Source organism: Panicum virgatum, chromosome 6N (assembly GCF_016808335.1).
Source record: "Panicum virgatum strain AP13 chromosome 6N, P.virgatum_v5, whole genome shotgun sequence".
Classification (NCBI taxonomy): domain Eukaryota; kingdom Viridiplantae; phylum Streptophyta; class Magnoliopsida; order Poales; family Poaceae; genus Panicum; species Panicum virgatum.
In genome coordinates, this window is record NC_053150.1 from 49620388 (window position 1) to 49637986 (window position 17599).

General features: G+C 47.7%; 1 protein-coding gene across 1 annotated transcript; it reads left to right on the forward strand.

Moving 5' to 3' along the window:
• The first annotated feature begins 9299 nt into the window (after window positions 1-9299).
• On the forward strand, window positions 9300-12479 carry LOC120679943 (uncharacterized protein YciO-like). The gene is made up of 9 exons (XM_039961602.1): window positions 9300-9562; window positions 9677-9798; window positions 10153-10206; window positions 10331-10355; window positions 10481-10603; window positions 10688-10851; window positions 11309-11378; window positions 11882-11980; window positions 12180-12479. Exons 1-9 carry the CDS (start codon window positions 9368-9370, stop codon window positions 12255-12257), a joined length of 930 nt encoding a protein of 309 aa, XP_039817536.1. The 5' UTR covers window positions 9300-9367; the 3' UTR covers window positions 12258-12479.
• The last annotated feature ends 5120 nt before the right edge of the window (window positions 12480-17599 follow it).

The following is a 17599-nucleotide window of genomic DNA, read 5'->3' on the forward strand; positions in this document are numbered from 1 at the left end:
TGAAACCGAGCTAAAGAAGTTAGAGATTCTCAAAAGTCCAACGAAAAATCTAATCGTCCTGTTTATGTGCTTGGGTGTGATTCCAATTGTTCGGACGATGAAGGTAAAGATGTTTATACCGCTGAATTTGTTTGGCCCTTCAATGATAAACCTTGCGTGTGCGGTTCTTTTAAGCCGATTCACAAAGATCGGCAGGAAAGATTTACTTTTGATATATCCAAATGCGAGAGAATATTTGATGAATTGTATAAGAATGGATACATCAAGATGTCGCATGTCATACTGCCGCTTGAAGAATTAAAGCGGCGAGTTTATTGCAAATTTCATAATACGTTTTCTCATGCAACTAATGATTGTAATGTGCTTCGGAGACAGATTCAATCGACTGTTAATGAAGGCCGAATAATTGTTCCGCAAATGAAAGTGGATCAGAATCCTTTTCCTGCACATACATATGTGCTTGAGTAATCCCAAAGTGTTAATTTGGCCGAATCAAGCCGAGTCAACAAGAGGGAAAAATGTAATTATCGGTGAAGAGAGATTTGAGCCCTCGAAATCACACCAGGAAGCTCCAGCAAAGAAGATTCCTGAAGATTTATTGAAGGATTTAACGCTCGGGGGGCAAGAACAGAAAAAGGGCGCCAGATCTGCTCAGACTGGTCTGACTAGTCAGGAAACCGGTCTGACCGGTCACTCTGGGAGTTCTGGAAAGAATTCCAGAAATAATAAGGAAAAAGAAAGGCCGAGTTTTAAAAAACTCTTGGCCAAATATGAGAAGAAAGGAGTCGTCCAGAAGCAGAAGGGACGGCTAGATAAGGTTAAGGATACAAAGCCATCATCGTCTCAAGTGCAATTGAGTTTGAGCGAAGGTAATTTATTTAATGGGCCGATTGCTCCTTGGTATTGTTGGTATCCTTGTTATATGCCTTTGGATTATAGTAGGATGCACATACAGTCATATTATATTCATTATCCTTCTATATATCTAAGTTTTGCTTCGCAAAGATCGATTAATGATAATCTGGTCAAAAGAGACATTGATTGCAGCAAGGAGTGTGAGAAGAATATAAAACAAGATTCAAAATATCTACAACCGAGGTGGTGTCCCTCAGGTTTGTCTCACACTCAAAAGAAGAGGTTGCAAAGGATGCGCAAGAAAGAGTCCATGGAACAGCAAGCGAAGGTTGTACCAGCAAAGTCGGCGACTATGAAGCCGATATGGAGGCCCAAGCAAGTTGTTTTGTCGTCAGGTTGAAGAAAAAGCAAGATATGGCCGATAAATTATTATCGCCCTTAGCACAAAAAAATGGTCGATGTATTCATCGCCCTTAGACAATTTTGGTCCAAAAGAGTGTTCTTTGGCACGCAAATTTTGCCAAAGAACAAGGGGGCATATGTTGACGACCAAAATTGGCATTAAACAATACGGACCGGTCTGACCGGTACGCCCTAGCGGTCTGACCGGTCAGACGCTGTAGTCGGTCCGGCAGCAGCCGACCGGTCTGACCGGTAGGGTCGACCGGTCTGACCGGTCCAAGTGGAGTCCGAGTACAAATAGGAATTTTAATAGATTTAGATCTTGTAATAGGATTTCTTGCGGGATAAGTCCACCCCACCCTATAAATATAAAGGGTCACGGCCGATTAGGATATCGAATCGATCAAATCAATACAACTTTTATCTTTTTACTTTTTTTTGCCCTAACTTTTTTTCATCTACTATCTGCTGTTACTCCTTCGTCTCTACGTCGATTGAGGGCGTTCTAAGTGGCCTGCCGACCCTAGAGCAACCCTGCGTGCGCCTGCCCCGACGGGTCCTTCCCGGGCGACGTTCGTTGGTCTCGGCGCCGGCCTGCCCGGCGACAAACAGTCTGAGCATCGGCGCTGCATTATGCCGTCGCTCGCTGTGCGTTCAAGCGTTTTCGTATGTTGGCCGTAGTTCTGCGCCAACAGGAACCATGCAGTACCAACTTAACATGAAAACGAGCTAGGTTGAGTATAGATAAATGATACAGCCGGATTATGCAAGTGCAAGTGGAACAACTTAAATTCGGAGAGGCACAGGACAAAACAAACATTACCCAAACGAGAAACATTTACAAACCTGTTCCCACTGTAGCACGATCAGCCTTCTCTGTGTTCCGTATCTTCCTAATTGCTGTGTCTCTTATGCTATCCCTGATTGCAGTGGTGACTGAATTTGACATCCCCACGTTCATCCTGCCTTCCCACTTCCTGAATCATTCCAAACACATCACGTGAAACATTCAACACGGACTACAGCAACACTGCAATGCACCCTCCCATAACATCAAGTGCTCTATTATGTTTCCTAGAACAATGTTCTTTTTTTTTTTGCGAAACTATAACCATATTATATTAGACATGCACATGCTCCAAAATGATACATGTATCGAATCTAAACTAGGAACTGATAGGTTATCATGTCACGCTACGATATTTCAGTAGACGCAGCTTCTAGGCTTCTAGCCCTCTCACATGTAAATGACCTGCTTTCTCATTCACAAGTACAACACGACAAACTCCGAATTGAGTTGAAGCTCCAGACCTCCAAGGTGGCAGCACGAATGTGCGAGGCCAGCTTCTGGGTGGCACGGTTGGAGAGCGGCTGGAGTGGCCAGTGCGCGGGAGAGCACTCCGCCATGAGCGTTCGGCCGGCGCGCCGGGCCCCCACCTCCGGAGGCCGAGAATGCGCCGGCACTGGAGGCCCCGGCCGAGCCGTCGGGGCCCTCGACTGCGTCAAGCCAATCGAGGGCATCGCCGACCTCGGTGTCCAAGGCATGTCCAGGTCGGAGTCGGACCACTTCTCCTCACCATCGGACTTCACGTGGGCCATTGGCGTAGAGCTAGAGGGCCGGGAAGCAGTGAGCTGCGTGGCCTATCGGCGAGGGAAGACGTCGGTGGAAGTAAGGCCGGTGCGACGTCGCCGGTGGTGACTGGTGACTGGTGAGGCAGGGGAAACCCTAGAATCTTTTTTTTTGAGAAACCGGGTTTATATTTCATATAAAGATTTGACGATTACAACACAAAAGTTACAAGAACACTTATGAGCAGAAAGAAAATTACAACCAAATTCTTGTAAGCTCCCGGTCTTCCTCGTCACCGGCGGTCGGAGCGCACTGCTTGAAGCCGACCTCCTCTCCGGCGAAGCATCGCAGATTTTTTTCGCCGTCTTGTGTAGAACGTCGAACCCGACTTGCTTTGTAACCAATGAACGACCCGGCTGATCATCGTCGGATACTGAGGAATCTGACGCCACAGGCACCAGAGCTCCCACAACACCGGACGACGACGAATCCCAAGGGGAAGCAGAACCACCGTAGAAGGTGGGACACAGATTCCAACCCGACTTCTTAGCGAGCTGGTAGGCAAACCTCCCAGATCTACCGCCGGCGACGACGGAGACGAAGAAGGGACAACACCTCCCAAGATTCCACACAACCGCCACCTTGTAGTAGCTTGCGAGGTCAGCGTCGCCATTGCTGCCATAGACTCCGACGGCATAGAGAAGCATCCAGAGGAAACGGTCACCAACGCATAGGAAAACAACCTTAACGTACCCGTCGGCACCAAATCCTCCGCAGAGGACGCCATCGCCGAGCACCATGCACAGCCCAGCCACAACCAAATCCCGCTCACCACCGACACAAGCAACGGCAGAGGAGCTCGGGAGGAAACAAAACCTGATGTTGCTGCTGCTCACGGTGTCAGGGAAACCGCCGAAGATGTTGAAGACGTCCTCGTCTTCAACACACCTCCGCCGTCGCACGCTGGAGCTGCAGCAGCACAGGGAGACGAATCCACGCCGCATCACCGGCGCGGACAAACCTAACCCTAACCTACCTAAACCACACCTAGTAGAGTAGGGTATATACAACGGCTGCCTAATCCACCGGTCCCCACCACCTCTGACGCCAACGAGGACACCGGAGGCGGAGAGGATCCGGCGGATTCGGCGCCGGATCGAAAATCGCCTGCGAATCTCCCTTCTTTACTGTTGGGGAAACCCTAGAATCTCGTGAGTACTTATTTCTTTTGGGCCGCAATCTCCTGTAGGTAGAATGTAGGCCCAATATCTTGAAAGTATCAAATGCCCGTTCAGAATAAAAGTATCTAAGGTCCAATTTCCGCCAGGCCAGATTTGTCCTTGGGCCGGGCCTATTTTTAGTCCTCTGGGGATTGATTGATCATCATCTTTTTCTATACTTAAAGATTGAAAACAATTGAAAACCTTTCTCACCCATATTGGGTCCACCGTACCCCTCACGCCGGACCCACCTGTCAGGGCCGAGGGAGGGGGTGGAGACCCATAAAAACCACGAGTTAGGGGATGATTCTGTTCAAAACTAATTGTTTTTTCTCACCGATTCCACATGTACCCGCCGTGCCGCACGCCGCGAGGGTCTCCTCCCCGTCCTGGCGCTCGTAACGGAAAAGGATCGAAAATATCGAACCTTTCTGAAACAGGTGAAAGACTTTCTAATCAGAAGAACCGGAAGGTCATGTCACCTTGGGTTGGAAGAGGTCCCGGCGCGGTGCGCTTCTCCGCTTTGCTTCCCCTCCCTTCGTCGGTTGCAAGCAAGCAGCGATCGAAAACCAGAACCAACCCTACCCCTAGAAATCGAGAGGGAGAGAATCTTTTTTATTTTTTGTGTGGGTTTTTTTCTTCATGGGAGGGTTCATATTCAGGTGGTGCGCGGTGTATGCGGCTGGATGCGGGCCGCTGAGCTGGCCGGGTCCGGCAGGTGGGGGCCTCCTGCAGGCCAGCGCGGTTGCTGGGCTCACCGCGCCCGTGCGCTCACCGCCCTCAACAGTCAACAGCCACTGCAGGTGGGGTCCTTGCGGTTGGGGGCCGCGGGTGAGGAACGTCTGGCGGCGTCGTCAAAATACTCCCGAATTAACCCCTGGACGCGATAGGATGCGGATGTTGTGGGCGGGGCGGCGGTTTGCAGCGACAACCCCTGAACGACCTGAATATCGAAACTATTTTTACATGGTTGATGAATTTTTTATTTTGTTGGTAGTGCCAGCGCCCCCTCCTTTTTCTAAAGTTGGCCAAATGGGCCGGGCCCGGTCCGGAAAAGCACGGCACTGACCCGGCCCGGCCTGTTACCCCGCGGGCCCGTGCCGTGCCCGTGCCAGAGGCCGGGCCGTGCCTGGGCCGCGATCTCGGCCCGCGGCACTAGCACGGGCCCGGCCCGGCTAAGGGCCCAGCACGGGGAGGCACGGCCTCGGCCCGTTTGGTACGACGGCGGCCCGTCCGGCCCGGCGCCCCGCGCCCCCCTCGACCGTTGGATCTGCCCGTTGGGGGGCGATCTGACCGTTTGGGGGGGAGGGCTATATAAGGCCCGGCGCCGGCCGTTCCCCCTCCCAACCCTAACCCTAATCATTTCTCTCCCTCCGCTGCCCGCCGCTCGTCTCGCTCTCGCACTCTCGCCTCTCAGTCTCTCACCCTCTCGCCTCTCATCCTCTCCTCGATCTTCCTCTCCTCTCCTCTCCTCTTCCCGAGCTCCGGTGAGTAGGTCGGAGCCCCAGAGGGCGAAGGCCGGGGTGCGGGGCCGGCACTAGCAGATGGCACGGCCATCTAGACCCATCGTCTCGATCTCGCACAGACGATGTAGCATCCTCTTCTCGTTGTCATCCTCCTCGCCGTCGCCGCCGCCGGACTCTGGTGCTCCGGATCTCGCGTAAGTACCTCTATCCTTTCATCTCGCTCTAGCACAGACGCTCTCGGCCTCTCGATCTCTCACTCTCCTCACCTTTTTCTGTAGATGTAGACAAGATCCGTCGAGGAACCAGGGCCGGGGGGCTAGATCCGTGCTTCATCGACCTCGCCGGTGTACCTGGTGCTCCGGCTACAAAGGTGAGTCTCTTACCCTAACCTTAGATGACTAGATCTATGTTCTTTCCCTAACCCAGGTCTTGATCTGTGCAGCTGTTGAGGAACCAGGTAACTGGCGAGTGACGATGGCCGGATTTGACGACGAGACAATGGAGCTCGGTGTTACCGAGAACGAGGAGCGGCGATTGTGCGGGATGGCCGGAGATGATGACGAGGATGACTTTGCGCGAGGACCGTGATGCCTTGTTCGGCCCTGGTGCTGATGATCCCATCAACGTCGACGATGATGGCCCTGCTGTACCTGCCTGCGGCGGTGCACCTCCCCCAGATGGTAACAGCGCCAAGCACTCACGTCCCTCTACCTCTCCTGTGTTGGGATGATTTCGAGAAGCTGTTCAAAACCACAGCTGATGGTAAGACCGTCAGGTATGGAGCTAGGTGCCTACATTGCTCTAAGATCTACTCTGGTTTTTCTAGTGGTGGCACTGGTCATCTTTCATGCCACATTGCCTCTTGTGTTAAGAGGCGTGAAAAAACTCGCATGTCTCAGTCTCAAATCTCTTTTAATCCTGATGGTAGTATGCGTACTTGGGACTACTGTCCTCTGGTTGCTCGTACTCAACTGGTTAGATTGATTGCTAGACTTGATGTTCCTATCTCTATGGGTGAATCTGAGGCTTTTGAAGAGTTTATTAAAACTGCTCACAATCCTAAATATGCTAGAGTGTCTAGACAAACCACCACTAGAGACATACAGAAGTACTTCACTGATTGCAAGGCTAAACTTGTTGAGACTTTTGGTACTTCTGTTAATTGTCTGTGTCTAACCTCTGACATTTGGTCTGGTAATGCCAAAGAGGATTACCTCAGTGTTGTTGCTCACTACATAAACTCTGACTGGCAATTAGAGAAGAGGGTTCTTGGTCTAGTTCTTATTGATGTGTCCCACAATGGACAAAATATTGCTGACCGTGTAGCATCTGTTCTTGCTTATTATGGTTTGACTGATAAAGTGTTTGTTGTTACTTTAGACAATGCATCATCTAATGCTTCAGCCATGCTAAAATTGAAACCTATCCTGTCTCACTACCTTGGTTTTGATGTTACTGATGAACCAGAGTATGCATCAAGTAATGACATTGCATCATCTTCTGTTAATTCTATGTTCTTGCATCAGCGTTGTGCATGTCATATTCTCAATCTGATTGTCAAGGAGGCCTTAACTACTCTCAAGCCTTTGATAGAAACATTTAGAACTGCAATATCATTCTTAAATTCATCTAATCAAAGAATTGCTGCATATAAAAGTTACTGCATTGCAACTGGTGTTAGGTCTAGAAAGTTTCAACTGGACATGGAGGTTAGGTGGAATTCTACCTACCTAATGCTTAAACATTTGTTTCCTCATAAGTCCCCTTTCACTACTTTCATCCAAGCTCAGTATCCTAGGTCTGAAGGTGAGCCATTTCTATTAACTGATGAGCACTGGATGATTGCACAAAAAGTTTTATCATTTCTTGAGCTGTTTTATGATTCAACAGTTACATTGTCTGGTGTGTACTATCCTACATCTCCACTTATGATTCATTATCTTGTTAAGATTGCTTTGCATCTAAAAAATTATGCTAATGATATACACATCAGATCTGTGGTGCAACCTATGATAGACAAATATAATAAGTACTGGAGGGACATACCTTTGCTGTACTCTTTTGCATTCATCTTGGACCCCAGAGCTAAAATGAAAGGTTTTACTAGGGTGCTTAGAAGGTTAGGTGGTCTCACCAGTACTGATTATTCTACTTATTTGGTTGGCACTAGAGCTAGACTTACTGATGTGTACAATAAGTATGAAGAGAAATATGGTGCTGTTAGGTTGAGGAGGACTAACCCTCTTGTCCTGTCTGGTAAGTCAAGATCTGCTTGGGATGAAATATATGATGATGATGGTGCTGCTGGTTTGGTTTCTGGTAGCTTGCCTGGTACTCTTAACATGTCTAGAGATACATCTGCTACCTCTCTGCTGCATGCGGTAAGGTCATCAGCTTCAGCTTCCAATGCTTCTGAACTTGTGTCCTACTTGGACTGTGACACTGTCAACCACCTAACTGATGACTTCAACATCTTGAACCGGTGGCATCAGCACAAACTTACATACCCAGTACTCTCAATCATGGCTAAAGATATCTTAACTGTTTCTGTTTGTACCATATCTTCAGAATCCACTTTTAGTATGACTGGCAGGATCATCGAGGAGCGAAGAAGGAATCTGAAGCCTGAAATGGTGGAGATGCTGACCTGCATCAAGGACTGGGAGGCTGCAGAAGCAAGGCTGCAACAGAATGTGGAAGACAAGGAGCTTGAACAAGCTTTTGAAGAACTTTATCTTGATTAGTGATCATTCATGTAATGGGCTGTAATATTTAGGACTTATGGACACTCTAGAACTTTAAGTATTGGACTGTGATGTAATGAACATTATTGGAGCTTGGCTGTACTCTTTTTCTCTCTCTAGAGTTTCTCACAAGGGTGAGTTTTATCTAGAGAGATTTTTAATGAGGCAGCCATTGCACAAGCTCCTAATAAAATTTATCTTTTGTTAGATCTTGTGCTGAGTTTTCTGAGTTAAATTATGTGCTTGTTTGAATCTACTACAAATTCTGAGTTGAATGAGTATTTTTGGCACTACCGTGCTAGTGCTGGCCCGGGCACTAACGTGCCCCTTCACGGCACGACCCGGCTAGCTGATAGCCGTGTCGTGCTAGTGCCTGGCATGTGGCACGGCGGCACTAACAGGCACGGCACGGTTAATCAACCGTGCCACTTAGTGCCGTGCCGTTTAGTGCCGTGCCAGGCCGTGTAGTGCCGGGCCAGCCCGTTTGGCCAACTATACCTTTTTCTACCGCAAGCAACCTTTTTTTTCTTTTCTTTTGGATCCCAATATAAGCATATCTCTCAATGGTGCCAATGTTTCTACATATCTTATGGGGATATATGATGTGTCAAGCTCAATCGTCGCCATTACATTAGGTCGGCAGTGCATGTTCTTAGGATCTTTATGATACTACGGCAGTGCTTATGGAATTGCATCAGTTTTCTGTCTTCTCTAAATTTGGGGTAGGGATGACTCAACGTTGTGGAGAGAAAGATGCAGTAGCACTATAATGAGCATGAGGAAAAAGATCTAAATTTCTTTTTGTATCATGACGGGCTTCTATGGCCATTGCGATCCGTATGTTATCATGCTATGGGCCTATTGTGAAACAGACCTCCAGAAGGACCGGCAGTTGTGAATGACGTTGTAAGTTAATAGTGTATTATTTATGTTTCTAAAATAAGCATAGAAATTTATGAATATCAAATTATGATAGAAAGATAGTCTAAGATTTTTTGAAAATACGTGCGACGTACATTTTACTAGTGCGGAGGAAGGAATCATCCATCTTCCTTCCGGCACATTCCACGGCACCGAGCTCCGAGCTCGGACCAGACCACACCGGCTTCCATGGCGACTGCCGACCCCGCCACCACGGCCTCCATCTCGCGGGTCTCCTTCCGCGGCGCGGTCCGCCCCTCCCCGTTCCGGCTCCCCTTATCGCGGGCCCATCCGCCCGGTCGCCTCCGCGTCTCCTCCACCGTCGTCGCTCTCCACAAGCGCAACCCCAAGCGGCTCAAGTACGCCGCCGAGCGCCAGTTCAAGGTACTTTCTGCCTCCAGCGCCTCCTCCTCTTTCTTTTCCCAGTCCCACGCAACCACGCTCGCCTTTCGCGGGCTTTCTGCCTTTCTGGAGCTGACTGCTATGCGCGACACGAAGAGAGAGGACACCGGGATGCTGCGGGTGAAGGTGGAGCCCTCCGGCGAGGACTTCTGGAAGCTGGACCCGGTTATCGACCTCATCAATCGCGGCGCCTTCGGGGTGATCCCTACTGACACCGTGTACGCTCTTCCGCTTCACTTGGCCGTTTTTTTTTAGTTTCGTATGAAGAATCACACATACCTACCGAATTTATGTAATAGTGGCACTGTAGCAGCAGCAGCAATGTCAACATTTGCAAATAATTTCTATGCGCATGCTTTGTTGCATGTTCTTTGTTTTGGGGTAGCTTTAGTTTCACTGAATTAGAGTCTAGGAAAAATAGCACGGTGAGATTGATGACCTGCATATGTGCATAAGTGCATTTATCCTATTTGATTGTGTGGGTTCTGTTGACCATATTCTAGTTTTTTTTCCTTTTCTATTTGATCTATGCTCTGTTGGACACAAATAACATGGAGTGATACTTTTGACAGCTACTCCATCGTCTGTGATCTGAGTAACAATGAATCTATTGAGCGCCTTCGCAGGTAAATTCATTTCTTTGACCAGTTTGGTAGTATGAGTGATCAAATCCAATCTTTTCTCACTCTCTTAGACATGAAGCAAGGCATTTCATCTCTAACTGCTATTATATGCTTGTTCTCAATGCAGAGTGAAAGGCATTGGAGACTCAAAGGCATGAATATCACAGCTACGAAATCAATTTGAGTCAAGATTTTTCTGCAACGAAATATTACTTGCAGAGTGTAGTTTCCCGTCTGCATATGCACCGTGTTCTTATACAAATTCTGAATTATGCAGCCTCTCAGCATCCTGTGTCGCTCATTACGTGATATCGATACCTACACAACAGGATTTCCTCGAGGTACCAACCAAGGGCAAGCTAACATTTTCCGTGCTGTCAAGCGTGTAATACCTGGGCCTGTAAGGATATGTTCTTATTCACCTTGTACTGCATTTTGTACTTGATTACTACACAAGTAACTTGGTTATTTTAATCATCTGCAGTACACCTTTATTTTACCTGCAACCAAGCAATTTCCCAAACAATGCATTAGGCATGGTTCTTCCACAAGGTATGCAAAAAGGAGACAGGTTGGCGTCCGAATTCCAGATGATCCCATCTGCCAGGCAATATTGCAAAATTTGGATGAACCTTTGATCTGCACAAGGTTTGTATTATAACTCAAGTCTTCTCTTACTTTTGCTTCCTGTTCCCACCTGTGGTCTAGTGGGATTATGGTGTATAAGATCATAGGATCTGGAACTGAAAATGCAACAAAGTAGTATGTCTGCCATATTGCTGGATGTCCCGTTAGAAGGAAGTAATTTATGCTTTGCTTGCTTGTATGAGCATTCTCAATACTTCTTACTTCACTATGTATGCCACATGGCTCTCTGTCTCTCCATATTGTGGTTAACTACATTAAGAAAAGAAGAAAGTATTTTACTTGAAATTATAGAACAATTTCCGTGCTGTTCATCATTGATTTTGTTAGTATTTATAATAATCATATGTTCCCTTAGTATTTGTGAGGAAGTGGTTATTATATATAAAATAATTGGTATCATGGTGCCATCTTGTTGTTCCCAAGTTCTATAATCATTCTTCATTTCCTTCATTTATAGTGTCAAATATCTATCAGAGGATGAATGGATACTTGATCCAGTAATCATTGCCGATCTCTATGAGCCACTGGTATCTTCTTCAGTCTTAACGTTATACATGAAACTCTGTATTCTAATTGTTGGTACCACCATCATAGTTTCGCTTCTCTTAGGGCAAGTTAGCTTGTATCTGAATCGTTGTTATCTACAATTCTCTTATATGATGTACAAGAATTGGTGATTGGTTAGAGATTATTGCTGAAAAAAGTTTCCATCTGTCTCCTCTTTCCATCAGTTTCCATACCATGAATTATATTTATAAACAATTGCTTGCCTGGAGATACCAGCCACTCAGTCATATGAGTGTATTCTAGAAAAAAATTCTATTTCCAGTAACTGTAGCTGCAAATAAATGTGTATTGAAGTAGTTTTCTTTAAAACATGCATAAAATGGTAACAGATCACTGCAAGCGGCTAGTTAAACCATTGTTGAACGGTTTGATGTCCAGTTGTATCCCAAATCGTGCATGGACAAAAGCAGGTCCGGAAGATGCCTTGGCAAGCATTATATGCTTCAATGTTTCAAATTTTCAGGGCCTTGATTTCATTGTTGATGGTGGTCCTAGAATTGCTGATCCTTCTACTGTGGTAGATATGACAGGAACAAACCCTACTGTAATTCGTCAGGGAAAGGTAGACATTTTATACCTTCGCCTTTTGACTGTGCATTGTTTAACCCCTCTACTTATCTAGCATATTGAACCATATCATCCATAATGTGTGTCGTTCTGTTCTGTATTTGATTCTACCGCAGAGATCATGCCAATCAGTGTGATCCTGTGAACTCATTTCTGTGCATACATTTGTTTGACGCATTTCCCTCATGATTTAGGGTCCAAAGCTGGATTGGATGGTAGCAGAAGATGAAGAAGAGGATGCACAATCAAAGTTTGCTTTTAAAGCGGTTTGAAAATTTGCTTCGCCTCACCTAGTGTATGGGTTCGCAAATGCCCCAACCGAGGCAACATCTTTTGACTTCATAGGATGTGAGTAGTTAGTATGAACTCGTACGGAACGGACAGTGTGCTGTAAATATGAAGGCGATGTAACTGCGAGATGGCAGAATTTACCCAGCAGCTACCTTTGCTGCAGAATTGGAGAGTTGGGTGCTGATTCTCTTTAACTTGATGCCATGTGCGCCTAGCGATGTTTCCATCCTAGAAGGGGTTTGATCTTTGCTTAAACATGCTAATCCATCCTTCGTCCTTGCTAAAACGCGCAAATTTGGGAGGCATAGCTTCACTCGTGAAGGAACGATGAAAATGGGCAGACGACTGGAAACCAGTGAAACAAGTTCCGGAAAATATTTAAAACTTTGCATATCTATATCCATAGATGTACTTTTGCTGCAGGAATGCACCCTTAAATTTATCATTCTTCGTATGAGTTAATCAAGAACCAGTTTAAACCTAAACTGAAAGGATCCCGTCGCAGTTGTCGTTGTGTCAACCCACGCATCCATCCGATCCGACCATCCCTGACAACCTTGGCTGACGCGGAGGTGGTTGCTTCGTTGCAGCGGCCACGAAACGATCACGCCATGGGCTAGAGCGCCTCTTATCCAAGTTCTCATCGTCAGTCATCACTAACGCCGGTGACGGATTGTATATCCATGGGAGCCGCCGCGCAGACGCCGGAACAGAATAGAGAATTGATCCGATCATCTGAACTCGGAAGAGATTCATGCGGCCGCAGTATTATGGAATTTCGCGAACTAAACAGAGGCTCGGTATTATGGAATTACTCGATGTGAGTGTCTGGCTTGATTGAATTCGGCATGAACCGCAGTGCTGTCAGAAGCTTCCAAGCATCGGAAACCGTGGGAAACACATGGCAAAGTTCAGACGGAAAACCGTGTCTGGCTGACAGTTCTGCTACAACGTCACAAGCAACCATCAGATCGCTTATAAGAGGGTGTTTAGGTCCTGTTTAGTTCCCAAAAATTTTCTGTAGCAGTGCAACAAGTTGTTTTTAGTGCTAATAATTATATGTATTTGAGTTATTTACCACTGTATTAATTAATACTTAATGTGATGGGTAATTGAGCATACATTTAAGGGATTAATCAATGCTTTCGCCACCTCAACCCGACGGCCGGAATCAAAAAGCATGGTCCCATACTCATCGCTAAGTTCATAATGGGATCTAAAAAGCCTCCCTTCGGGAACTACAATCTCCCTGCCCACCGTCCCCATGAGCTCTTCCATAAATGAGGGCGTACCGCTGTCGCCCGAAGAAACCTCCTCATCTTGCGCCTTTCTCTTGGCACTCTCTGCCCGCGCAACTGAAACCTTCGAGCCCGAAGGTTTCCGACCGCGACCGCGCCCCCGCGCATCGGCAGACCCGGAGCTCCCCGCCACCTCCGCCTTAGCTTTTCCTTTGGACTTCGCCTCAGGAACCTCCGAGCCTACGTTCCCCGGCGGTGTCATCCTTGCAATGGCGTTAGCCGGGACCGGCCGAGGCTCGTAAGCGACGCCCATCTCAGCTAAGCAACGGTTCAACCGAAGGTTCCCTCCGCACACCTCAACCAAAGAGCGGTACTCCTTTTTGTTCCATGGCCCCAAAATCTCCGCAGCCCGACGCTCTAGCTCGTCAACAATAACTTCATCACTGGCACCTTCGGGTCTTCGAAGCCCAAAAAACGGAGAAGTCACTTCGTACTTCAAACCAACAAAACTCTTGCGCTCGAACCTCACCGGAGACCAGCCAGCAGCCAGTGGCCAAACCTTCGCAGCCAGAAACTCCTCGACAGCATCCCGACCACCACAAACTTGGCAAGCTGTCATGAAAGCTTCCAGACACGACTTGAAACCTGGCCCTCGTTTGTTAAAGGCAGGCTGATAAACGTGATCGAACATCTCAATGTCCGAAGCAAGAAGGTACTTCTCCTCGTTAGAACCTTCGGGATCGGGGAAGCCAATCTTCGCGTAAAACCAGTATTCCAACCAGTTCCCTTCCCACTTGTTCTTGTAAGCTGTCGAGAGCATAACCTTCAACAGGCCAGTCCTTTTATTCGGTTTGCGAGGAACGAAGGTGCAGCAGCCGTTCTGAACCTCGCTAAGCTCATCATCGTCATCTACATAGACCTTCCGAGGCGGGCAGTGTAGCTGAAAGAGCCTGCAAAACGCATCCACAGACACCTCCCCTCCGAAACTACGCACTACCCACAGAAACTTGGACAGTATAACAATCCCGTTCGGAGTGAAATGGTGCAACTTCGCGTTGAATGGCTCCAAAAGCTTCGGCACAATTGGATCCATCGGAAGCCTAAGTCCCGCTGTAAAAAAATCCTTAAATACTACAACCTCGCCGGTCTCCGGTACAGGAATCAATTCTGCCCCCGGAGGGCGGCAAACCCCCTCGGCGAAGTAGCCCTTCATAACGTAGAAGTCTATCATGCTCTGTGATACGACAGATGGCTCGAAAAGCAGAGTCTTACGTTTCTCTGGAGCCATCAGATCCGATGTAAGGATCGATGGACCAAGAGGGGGGGTGAATTGGGCCTTTTTCAATTTCTAAAACAAAGTAAGGCAACCTTAACCTATGCAAAGCTAGTAGGGCACCAATTCACCAACCGGATAACTAAGCTACCTACACAAGCTAAGAGAGATAAAAACAAAGTAAAGCCTAGCAAGGTAGAGCTAAGTTATGATCTCTAAGTCAAGCTCATGAATAAATTGCATGAAAGAAAATGCTTGAATATAAAGAGTGGACAAGAGACAACCGGATTTTTTCCGTGGTATCGATGTGTTGGCACACACCCCTAATCCACGTTGTGACACTCTCAAAGAGTCTTGTCACCTCCCAAGTCACCGAGACGAGGGCGCTCACTAAGAGTCTCCGTTCACCATCCCGGCGTGGTGGAGATCAAGCCACGTACAATCTTCTTCTCCGGGCTCCCACAATCCTTGGCAAGCTCCGCGAGAAAACACCTCGATCACCAAGATCGCCTAGGTGATGCCAATCACCAAGAGTAACAAGCTAAGGCCTTCACTTGAGCAAGAACCGATCACCAAGAACGGATGCACACTAGCTTCTCTCTACTCAAGTCCTTAATCTTGCTTCTTGATTGATTGAATGCACAAGTATGTGAATGATGAAGCTCAAGGTGGCTCTTGACTATGGTATGAGTGTTTGGATGTTGCCTGGTGTCAAGAGTGGGCGAAATGACCCATTGGAGGGGTATATATAGGCAGCTCACACAAATAGAGCCGTTGGAGAAAAGCTGCCAGAAAACTGCGTATCGCCGGTTAATCCGACGTTCCCCCCATTGTCATCGTCGGTTTAACCGGTGAATGTAAACTGCCTCTTCTGAAAACTAGCCGTTCCAACTGGGGCAGATTAACCGACGTTCCATCGGTTTAACCGGTGAGTGTAGTTGTCCACTGAACCATTGAAAAACCAAGTCTCTGGACAACTGCACCGACGTTAACTCAAACCTATCGTCGGTTTAACCGGTGAGTACAACTTTTAAATTCCTCTGAAAAACCATCTCACTGGTCAATTGCACCGACGTCTTGATTCAAACAGCGTCGGTTAATCCGGTGAATAGAACTTGAATTTCCCTGGAAAAACCAACTCTGGACCAATGCACCGACGTTAAATTCAAACACGTCGGTTTAACCGGTGTATTGAATTTGTCCAGACTCTGCTGACTTCGTTTAACCGACGTATAGAAAATTGAGAGCGTCGGTTAAACCGGTGTATAGACTTTTTCTGATTTTGTCTTTTCTGATTTGAGTCTTGAGTGAAATCCAAATATTCTTGAGATATAGTTTGAGAACCACTTATTTGAACTTCTAGAAACCTGAGTGACCATAGTGTGCATCCATTTTCAAATGACCATGTCCATGCTCAAGTTACTAAGCCTTAACCCCTCTTAATAGTGCGATCACTACAAAACTATAAAACCTATACTAACCTAAGTGTCCTTCTCAACCTTGTGACACTTAGGACTAGAAAGATCCTTAGCCTTGACATATATATAAGTTGAAAACCGAGATCGCCTTTTAGAATAACCGAAATTGAGGGGCCTCTTTTGACATATGACCAAATGAGCGATAATGATCTATTAAGCTACACAAACTCATTAGTCACAATAATGGTTGTCATTAATCACCGAAACATACCTTGAGGGCCTAGATGCTTACAATCTCCCCCTTTTTGGTGATTGATGACAACACAAACATAAATAACGAGAGAGCGAGAAAGATAAAGCAGGATAAACACAAGCAAACTCGAAAGCAGGACCAAAGAGCTCAACGGCTCAAACGAAATCCATAGATATGTCTCAAAGAACGGCATACTCAAGCGACAAATGTACATATCCATGAATTAACACCAAATGAGATACAAAGAATCAAAGTCCTGATAACTACGAGCTCTCTCTAGCTCTGCCCTCCCCCTAACTCTGGTGCTCCCCCTAACACCTCTCCCCCTTTGGCATCAAAGCACCAAAAGGCGAGCTACGGGTCGTGCTGTCGTGGTATGGCGACGAAGCGGTCCGGGTCGTCGTCGTCGGACGGAGAACTCTCACCCTCGGTGACAGACGGAAGCTGCTGGTCTGGGTCTGAGCTCACTGGGGGGGGGGGGGGGTGACTGTCGTGGAGGCTCTCGTGCTGGCACTGCCTGGTAGAGGGTCCGTTGAAGTCGTAACCGGGCCAGCGGAAGAAGTATCAATATCCGAAGAAGTGACTGCTGAAGCTGCCGGCTGCGTCGACTGTGGAAGCAGGGACTCCTCTACTGCTCCTCCCCCTGAAGGTGCTGCCTGAAGTGAGGAAGGGAGGGCGACCGACTGAACCGCTGACGGTGAGTCCTGAAAGAGTGTGGTCGCTGGCAGTGGAGAGAACAGTGGACGACCAGCAGACCCAAGTAATGCGGACATCGAGAACGTGGTCTCCGGTGTCGCTGAGGTAGCTGGAGCTGCAGTAGGGGCTGGAGCTGGTGTAACGGCAAGCTGAGGTGCTCCAACACCCTGAAGGCCTGGCTGTCCTGGCTGCTGCGGGGCGAGTCCGGTGTGAGAGTAAAGCTGTGAGATCATCCCGAACATCGCCATCATGCCCTGCTGCATCTGCTGGAACTGAGCGTCTGTCCTCTGTGAAACTCTGTCAATGAGGCCGACAAAACGCTCCTCTGTCGCTGCACGCTCTCGGGCTGCCTCTCTCTGAATAGCAGCAATCTGAGCCTCATGGGCTCTCCTGGCCTCCTCCTGAGCAAGTCTGTCCTCCCTCTGCTGGGTCACGAGCTGCTGTA